The 8,607-nt window shown below is 48.9% G+C and overlaps 1 protein-coding gene across 1 annotated transcript in view; it reads right to left on the bottom strand.

Moving 5' to 3' along the window:
• Window positions 1-385: 385 nt before the first annotated feature.
• RBFA (ribosome binding factor A (putative)) overlaps window positions 386-8,607 on the bottom strand; it is a gene marked incomplete at its 5' end in the record, with an annotated part of 13,131 nt that continues 4,909 nt past the window's right edge. The window contains 4 exons of the mRNA XM_011975900.1: window positions 386-1,006; window positions 2,504-2,577; window positions 4,565-4,649; window positions 7,910-8,022. Of these exons, the coding sequence (XP_011831290.1) occupies window positions 631-1,006; window positions 2,504-2,577; window positions 4,565-4,649; window positions 7,910-8,022 (648 nt within the window). The remainder of the gene's footprint in view (window positions 1,007-2,503; window positions 2,578-4,564; window positions 4,650-7,909; window positions 8,023-8,607) is intronic.

Here is an 8,607-nt window from a genome sequence, read left to right on the forward strand (position 1 = left end):
AGGTGCGATGGAACCACGGCCAGAGCCAGGGCCACCCAGGAGGTGCGATGGAACCACGGCCAGAGCCAGGGCCACCCAGGAAGCCCCAGTAAACCCACCAACTCACTTTCTGCCCAACCTTGGCCTGAACCAGAAGGTGGAACCCGCTGCACAAAGCCGTGCTAAAGAGGCCAGTCGTGGACAAAGTCCAAGTGCCTACTCAGCAGCGCCAGGGGGTTGGGAGGCCCTGGGGACCCTCTGCTCTCTCCAGGTTTGCAGGTTCAGTTCTCACCCCGGCCACTGCTGTGGCCTGACCCCTCGGGCCAAGCACTCACTGGCACCTGGCAGGGCTCTGCAGGTGGAGGCGGCCACGCCAGCATCTCAGAGACACTATTTTACCATTTTCTTTTTGTGAGAATCTGTGGTAAGATGGCCATTTATTTTTTACATTACACACGGTGTATGGAAAAAAACAACAGAGACTTCTGTAGCAAACTGTGTTTAGATACAGGGAAAGGCTAGAAAACGTCGACGTAACAGAAGAGCAGATGGTTTTAACTCCATCAACTGCCTCAACAAAGCCACATGCTGCGTCATGTGCCAATGCTTTTCCCTGTGAACGTGGGACGGGCAGAGCTGACGCCTCTCCATCTACTCCCTGCTGGCATTGCAGCCGCGGCCATCCTGCGTTGTGCCACCTCCTTTCTCTGCCTCCAACTCCTCTGTGTCCAGGGCGTAGCATTCGTACTCCGGGGCATCAGCGAGGTCCGGGTCATCTTCCACCTCCTCGCCCGACAGGTAACTCTTGAGAGAGCTGTCCTGCTCCAGGCGGGGCCTGGCCCTCTTCCTTCCCTTTTTCATCTGCGTTGTCAGCTCAGCCGCCTGCCCCTGCCACACCAGGCCCCCGAGCCCTTTATCTTTCCTCCTTTTGTACTCCATAATCTGCTTGTTGAGCGCCTCATGATTGATACCACATACACTGGGGGCCGGCTCTGTGGTGCCACAGGATTGCGGGGCATCGGCGTCCCTGGGAAGGGAGAAGAGGAGCCTTCACACCAAGCACAAAGGGAGCCCCCAATCCACAGTGTCATCGCCACAACACAACAGCACATCACACTTCCTACGTCTGCTCGCCTGAGAACCCTCCCAACGTCCGTCTGAGGGTAACTGGAGACAGGAGTGAAGGAAGGTGGGCTGTGGTTTCAGCGTTCTCCAGCATCAGAAGTATTTGGCCAGCACAGTCTAGATGCACCATCCTGTATGCAATAAATGCATTTGCGCCAGGCACGGTGGCTCACATCTGTAATCCCAGCACTTTGGGAGGCTGAGGTGGGCGGATCACGAGGTCAGGAGTTCAAGACCCGCCTGGCCAACATGGTGAAACCCCGTCTTCACTAAAAATACAAAAATTAGCTGGGCGTGGTAGCAGGCACCTGTAATCCCAGCTATTCGGGAGGCTGAGGCAGCAGAATCGCCTGAACCCAAGAGGCAGAGGTTGCAGTGAGCCAAGATCACGCCACTGTACTCCAGCCTGGGCAACAGACTGAGACTCTGTCTCCAGAAAAAAAAAATGCATTTGCAACTGTTTTCTCTAAGCATGGCCAGGGCCTCGGGCCAGTTAAAACTAGTAGAATTACAGGTGAGGTCTATCAGATCTGCCACTTATTAGCCTTCATGAAGAGTCTATTCTTGGTGAACAGCACCTAATCAAGGCCATGTCACGGCCCCTGTATCACCCAAGGCTCCACTCTGGAAAGTCTCCAAACCCTGGGCTCAGCTCCCTGACCTGCCACCCCCACACTGCCCCTTGCTGACCCAATCAGGCCAGGCCCGCTACAGCATGGAGCTTTGCTTCCAGCTCAGGGATGCACCTGGCAGGCTGGTTAAACCTAACTCTGGCAGGTGCCCAGGCGATGTTGACGCTGCTGTCTAAGGCCCACAGGCAAGGCCTGCTCTGGCAGCTGCATGCTTGCAATGGGGCCCTCCACAAACACCCCAGTACCCGCAGGCTCTGTCAGGCACCACAAGTTTGGAAAAGATGTATATGTGTGTGCACATGCACAGGCCAAACTTCTGTGCCCCCAACCTGCTCTCCCAAGCCCCACCTCCCTCTATCTCCCTCCTCACACACGACTGACCCATCTATGATGTTTACTGCTTCCCGTCAGCTTCCCCTAGTGAAAGGCAGGTTCCAAAGACAGCTGCATCCTAAAAGCTAGACCAGGGCTTGGCATACAGGGGGCACTCAGTAACAACATGTTGAATGAATGAAGAGGACAAGAGGCCCTCTCCTCACTGAAGGAGTTATAGCAGACACCTCTGGTAGCCCCTGAGGCCCCCACTGTGTAAACGTGGCCAGGCCACAGCACAGGTCTATGAATATGGGCTGCCAGCCCTGGGGGCAAGTGCCACAGGGTCCATGCAGGCTACTAGGGATGTGGAGCTGTGCAGCTGCTGTGGAAACGGCAATTCCACACCCAGGAATCCACCCCAGGGAATCAAAACATATGTCCACATGCATCACCTGAAATCATTTTGTACAAAGTCGTCTCTTTCATCCCGGGGTCCAAAGTCAGCGACTGCCAGTAACTTGTCAAGCTACAGAGGAACACAGAGGGTAAACCAGTTAGCCACATCCCCACCGCCATACTTACAGCTGGGCTCCATGTAACACCAGTGTTGTTAACTGCAGAGCTTTTGATCAGACTTTGCACAATTTCTTCTATCGACTCTTCCCAAATACTAGGATCTGTTCAGTAGCCCGTGCTTTCAAATACCTTACTGTTACTTTTACATAACGCATTTTCTCTGATAACAAAGTGAGGCTTTTTAAAAACTACATTTTAGACTTGTAAATGTTAGTCAAATTTATGAAGAAACCAGTTAAGCATTAGTTGAATTAAATAACTAACCATTATCTGGTTTCCAAGGTAGTTTTGCAAAATGTTTCAGTTTTGCCACAGAATTTGTGTGCTTGGGGGGAAAAAAGCCTCCAAGCAAGACAAGGTAAAAGATGATGGGGACAGTCACGAAGCCAGGAGCCTAAACTACAAGAGAAAACTGCTCCTCAGCCAGGCTCATGGGATCCATCCACACCATGGCAATGGCCCACAAGCCCTGCTGGACACTGTATTCCACCCGAACCCTGGCCTGCCTGTCCCCTGCCTCCGGGGGTGTCCTCATCCTGCTCCAAGCACAGCATGCACCCTCCCCTGTCCAGTGACTATTCTGGAAGTGAACCCGCAACACCTGATGGGACTTCCCTCCCAGAGACAGGAGCCTGGGGTGCTGAGCTCAGAGAGACTGGCACGTCCTCCCCAGGGAATGCCTTGCTGATGCCCTCGCAGCACTGTCCTTGATTCCTTACAGCAGGGACTATAACTTCACTCCTTCGCTTCTTTTGCTGGCAAGGGAAATCACATATCTGTCAAGCTTATTACTTGTACAAAGTTTTTAGTGTTACCTATACACTGATTAACAAAAACCAAAAATGTCAAACTGCATCTTTTTCTTCTGGGGATCCAAATACTGTCTGGTCCTATACTGAATAACAGTTACCTATAATACTGCAAACGCTATTCACTGATTTTTGATGGAGTTTTTGAAGGTATAACATACCTTAATAACTACCAGATAACCACCACCCAGGGAAGTATATATTTACGTGTTTCTAATCTTCATAGCTAACCCATCTCTAAAGCAAGGAAAATGATAAAAGCACTTACAGTTATAGGACAGACCTAAGTCTCATAAGCCCTGATGGTGTGAAACAAGAGTGGACCGATCCATGTCGAGAGGTGGGAGGGACAGACAGGTGTGGGAGGGAAACTCTGGCCGTGTCGAATTTATACCCTAGTTAGAGCTACAATGATAAGCATTAAAAAATTAAAACCAGAAAGAGCAATTACCTCTGGGGACCTGGGCTGGGAACAGGGGCACAGGAGCAAGGGAAAGCCTCTTCATTTGCACCCTTCTTTCATGACTTTTCATTTGTTCCCTTCTCAGTGGTTTCTTCCCTTTTTTTTTTTTTTTTGACACGGAGTCTCTCACTCTGTCGCCCAGGCTGGAGTGCAGTGGTGCAATCTCAGCTCACTGCAACATCCGCCTCCCCAGTTCAATCGATTCTTCTGCCTCGGCCTCCCGCGCGGCTGAGACTACAGGCACGCACCACTATGACCGGCTAATTTTTTTGTATTTTTAGTAGAGACGGGGTTTTGCCGTATTAGCCAGGATAGTCTCAAACTCCTGACCTCGTGATCCACCTGCCTCGGCCTCCCAAAGTGCTGAGATTACAGGCTTGAGCCACTGCACCCCGCCTCTTCTCTTCTTTACCTGTGCATTATCTTTTCAGGATTTAAAATTTAAATTTAAAATTTTATTCATATAAGCATTTATGTTATAAAAAGTTAATTATTCCCTGGGCCCGGTGGCTCACACCTATAATTCCCACCACTTTGGGAGGCCGAGGCAGAAGGATCACTTCAGGCCAGGAGTTCAAGACTAGCCTGGACAATACAGCAAGACCCTGTCTCCAATAAAAAAAATAAAAATTTTAAAAGTTTAAAAAGTTTTTTTGAAACCTTACCTCAGCGAGAGCTGCACTTTTCTTGTCTTTAACAAACACTATAGGTGGCATATTCCTCACGGTCTGCTGGGACATCAACAGGTGCCTGGGAGAGAGAATGCACAGAGCCTCACAGCTGTGCCGTGATGCTCAGTGGAGAGGTGTGACAGTGCTGAACACAAGATTCAAGATGTCACTAAGAGACAGGAGTGAGATTTATTGTATTACTCAAAAATGAAAACATCAGCCCAGAAGAGTCATCTTTAGACAACTACCACATCACAAAAGGGATGCGAAATGCATCCTAACTGCAATTTCCTTTACTTTTCTCAATGCAACCTGTGAGATCCGTATAAATCACCCGATCTGAACTCATCACCATGGCCGTGGGCTCCAGCGTCTGAGCACTAACAGCCTGTCCTCCCGCGCTCAGTGGACACGCCCTGGCATGACACGACCCTCAGGTTCCCAGATACTAGACACAGAAGTGATATTTGTATCACGCACATTACATAATACAGATCTAAGGCCAATGTAGGCACGGCACATATAACCAGTGAAAGCCGTGACCACAAATCTTTGGTACACAGCTATGGAAAACCTTGACCCTAAATCTTGGGTGACCCACAGGAGTTGGGAAGAGCGACCTTCAGCTCAACTGAATTTTCTGATACCTAAAAATCGGAAAACAATGCTGTCTCAACACTTGTCAATAATCTCCATTTTCTTGGTTTTGTTAAACAGTAAGAAATGAAATGAACGTTCTCTGATATGCAGTTTCACAGAGCCCTGGGCATCATCATGCATGGTAACGATGCAGGGAAGCCAGGCAGGGCGCCTGGAACGAAGCCCACACGTGGCCACCTTGTCTACGTCTGTCCCCACCCTAAACATGGGGCATGATGAGAAGGGAGGCAGAAAGGAGGAATTCCAGTTCTGAGAGAGCTGGTCAGTGAGCTGGATTTCTGCACTTTTTAAACTGAGGAGGAAACTGAATAATTTCTTTATCATCACCCAGCTCAGCAATTCCCAAAACTGTTGGTCCCAGGATCCTTTACAGTCTTAAAAATTATTGAAGATCCCAAAGAGCGTTTGCTTATGTGGGTTCTATCTACCAATATTTACTTTACTATGGTTCTATCTACCAATATTTACTATACTAGAAACTAAAACTGAGAAATCTAAAAGCTATGTCCTTTTAAAGTCGCTTAAAAACCCACTAAATGCTTACATAGACATTTTTAACAAAAACAGAAAGTATATATTCCCCCCACAAAATCAATGAGAAGCAGGCATTGTTTCCATATTTGCACATTCTCCAAGGCCAGCTTCACGGAAGGCAGCTGGGATCTCATTGCTGCTTCTGCACTCTGTCCCTCCTCTCACTGAAATACAAGAAGAGCCAGCACAGTAGCTCATGCCTGTAATTTCAGCACTTTGGGAAGCTCAGGCCAGAGGATCGCTTAAGCCCAGGAGTTGGAGACCAGCCTAGGCAACATAGGGAGAGCCCGTCTCTACAAAAAATACAAAATGAGCCAAGCATGGTGGCACGCACCTGTGCTCCCGCTGTATGGGAGGCTGAGGCAGGAAGATCACTTGAGCCTGGGAGGTTGAGGCTGCAGTGAGCCAAGACTGTGCCCCTGCACTCCAGCCTGGAGATAGAATGAGATCCTGTCTCAAAAAAAGCAAAAAAAAAAAAAAAAAAAAAAAAAAAAAAAAACCCCCCCAGATATGTGTTGGGAAGAGAGAATTTACCAGCTCTGAGAAAAGTATGAATCTTTGTCACAAAAATTCAACAAAAGTACTTTATTAAAGGTCAATTGTTCCAGCCTGGCCAACATAGTGAAACCTCATCTCTACTAAAAACACAAAGATTAGCTGGGCGTGGTGGCGGGCGTCTGTAATCCCAGCTACTCAGGAGGCTGAGGCATGAGAATCACTTGAACCCAGGAGGCAGAGGTTGCAGTGAGCCACTATCACTCCACTGCCCTCCAGCCTGGGCAATACAGCAAGACTCCATCTCAAATAAATAAATACATAAACAGCTGCAATGAGGAATCTGAAACCACACCAACGAACCTGTCGCACTCTGCTACATTAAAACTCACCATCGGGCTCACACTGTGAATCTACCTCTCCGCGTGCGGTTTTGTAACCTCATGCACTGGTCATTTGGAAAACAACAATTCACCTAGTTATGCAGATTTTAAAAGCATTGACGCGGTTTATCACACAACAGCATGTTTGTTAAGGTCAGTGGCTGCCAATCTCATCAGAGGAGTCTCAAGTACCTAGACGTTGTTAGGCTCACAGTGGTGAATACAAGTTCCCTAAAATTCTGACTTTCACTTGAAAGCTTAAATTTTATCACTGGCAACAGATATGGTCCGTTGTTGGTTCTGGAGTGGTAGGTTCACTCACTCATTTCTGAAAGAATGTCTGACAGACACCCAAACCTGAACGGTCTGCTCACTATGCTTTCTGTTCAGCACTCTCCAGACAGCAAGTCATTTACATGTACTTCCTATTACAAAAAATATTAAAAAGACATGCTCAAGGATCAAGATTTAATACAATTAATAACGTTTTACAAACTGTCTCCGATTTTAATTTTTCTTTGAGAAACAGGGTCTTGCTCCACTGTCCAGGCTGGAAAGCAGGTACCTTCTCACGGCTCACTGCAACCTCCACCTCCTGGGCTCCAGTGATCCTCCTGCCAGCACAAATTCCTGGGGTGACAGGAATCCAGGGGATACTTCCCACCTCAGCCTCCCGAGTAGGTGGGACTACATGTGTGTGCTGCCACTGTGCCTGGTTAACTTTTTAATTTTTTGTAGGAACGGGGTCTCGCCATCTTGCCCAAACTGGTCCTGAACTCCTGGCCTCAAGGGATCCTCCCGCCTCGGCATCCCGAGCTGCGGGGATTACAGGTGAGAGGCACCGTGTCGAGTCTCATCTGGGATATTCTTAAGTAAAAGTGACATCGTCTTTTACTCTAGGCTTGTGGCGTGGCGCCCCACAGCCCTGGCTGGCAGCATGGCACCAGCAGTCTTCCCTCACGGTTCCTGCATCCTCAGGGCAAATGTCAACACAGCAGGAGAGGTGAAACAACGTCTCACCCTAATGAACTGCCTGACAGGATCTCCAGATCCCTAGGGATCCTGGCACACTCTGAGAAATGCTAACCTACATTACGGCTTATATGAGAAAGGAAATTATACTATGAACTTCAAGAAAATGCTTCCAAAATTTTCTTTAAAAGAAAAAATACTCAATGAAAAGTTAAAGTCCACCTACAAGAGAAACAGCTGAGACACTGAGGGTGTGAGCAGAAAGCAAGCACATTCAGAAAGCAAAGGTCGTCACCTCATGGACGCGGCACTTCTCTGCAGGACAGCCTCCATGTGTGCGTTCCGCTCAGCAGAGAGCGTTGTCTTCCAGTACACTCGGCAGGCTGAGAAGTCTGGAGTCAGGGAAACCTGAGACCCCACCCCCCACAGGTCACTCTTTAGTTTTCATGGGTTTTCAAGACAAACAACATCCAGGAGATGAAAACCACAGCTGCAGACGCCCCTCCCACCCAAGTCAGGGCTCTGGCAGGTTGCTGGAGGCCACCACCTGCTGCCGCCCACGCCCCCATGTGAAGTAGGGCCCCAGAACCCAAAACCTCCCTCCCCTCTTCACCAGGTCCTGCAAACCAAACCGGAATCCTGACCCCACGCTTGCCTCACAGCCACTTGCCCTGGGACGCTAATCAAAAATGCTTGATGCTGCCTTTTCTCCTCACAACTCAGAGTGGGCCAGAGGAAGTCATCTCCTGTACCTCTGTACTGAGGTACAGGCAGATGCAGCCTCTTCCCAAGGCAGGCTTAGACCTTCTACTGTCTGACAACATGCCAGGTGCTGTTTGGTCACAGGACTCCCGCCTTCCAGTGAGACATCTGCCTCTGCACAGCAGACACCCACCATCTGTCTTCAGGGCTCCAATGACCAGACTGAGTATCACCTCTGCAACCCAGAACTAAGACTTTGTAAGTGCTAAAGTGGCTTTTTTTTTTTTTTTT

The sequence above is a fragment of the Mandrillus leucophaeus genome, unplaced genomic scaffold, assembly GCF_000951045.1.
Source record: "Mandrillus leucophaeus isolate KB7577 unplaced genomic scaffold, Mleu.le_1.0 Scaffold16, whole genome shotgun sequence".
NCBI lineage: Eukaryota > Metazoa > Chordata > Mammalia > Primates > Cercopithecidae > Mandrillus > Mandrillus leucophaeus.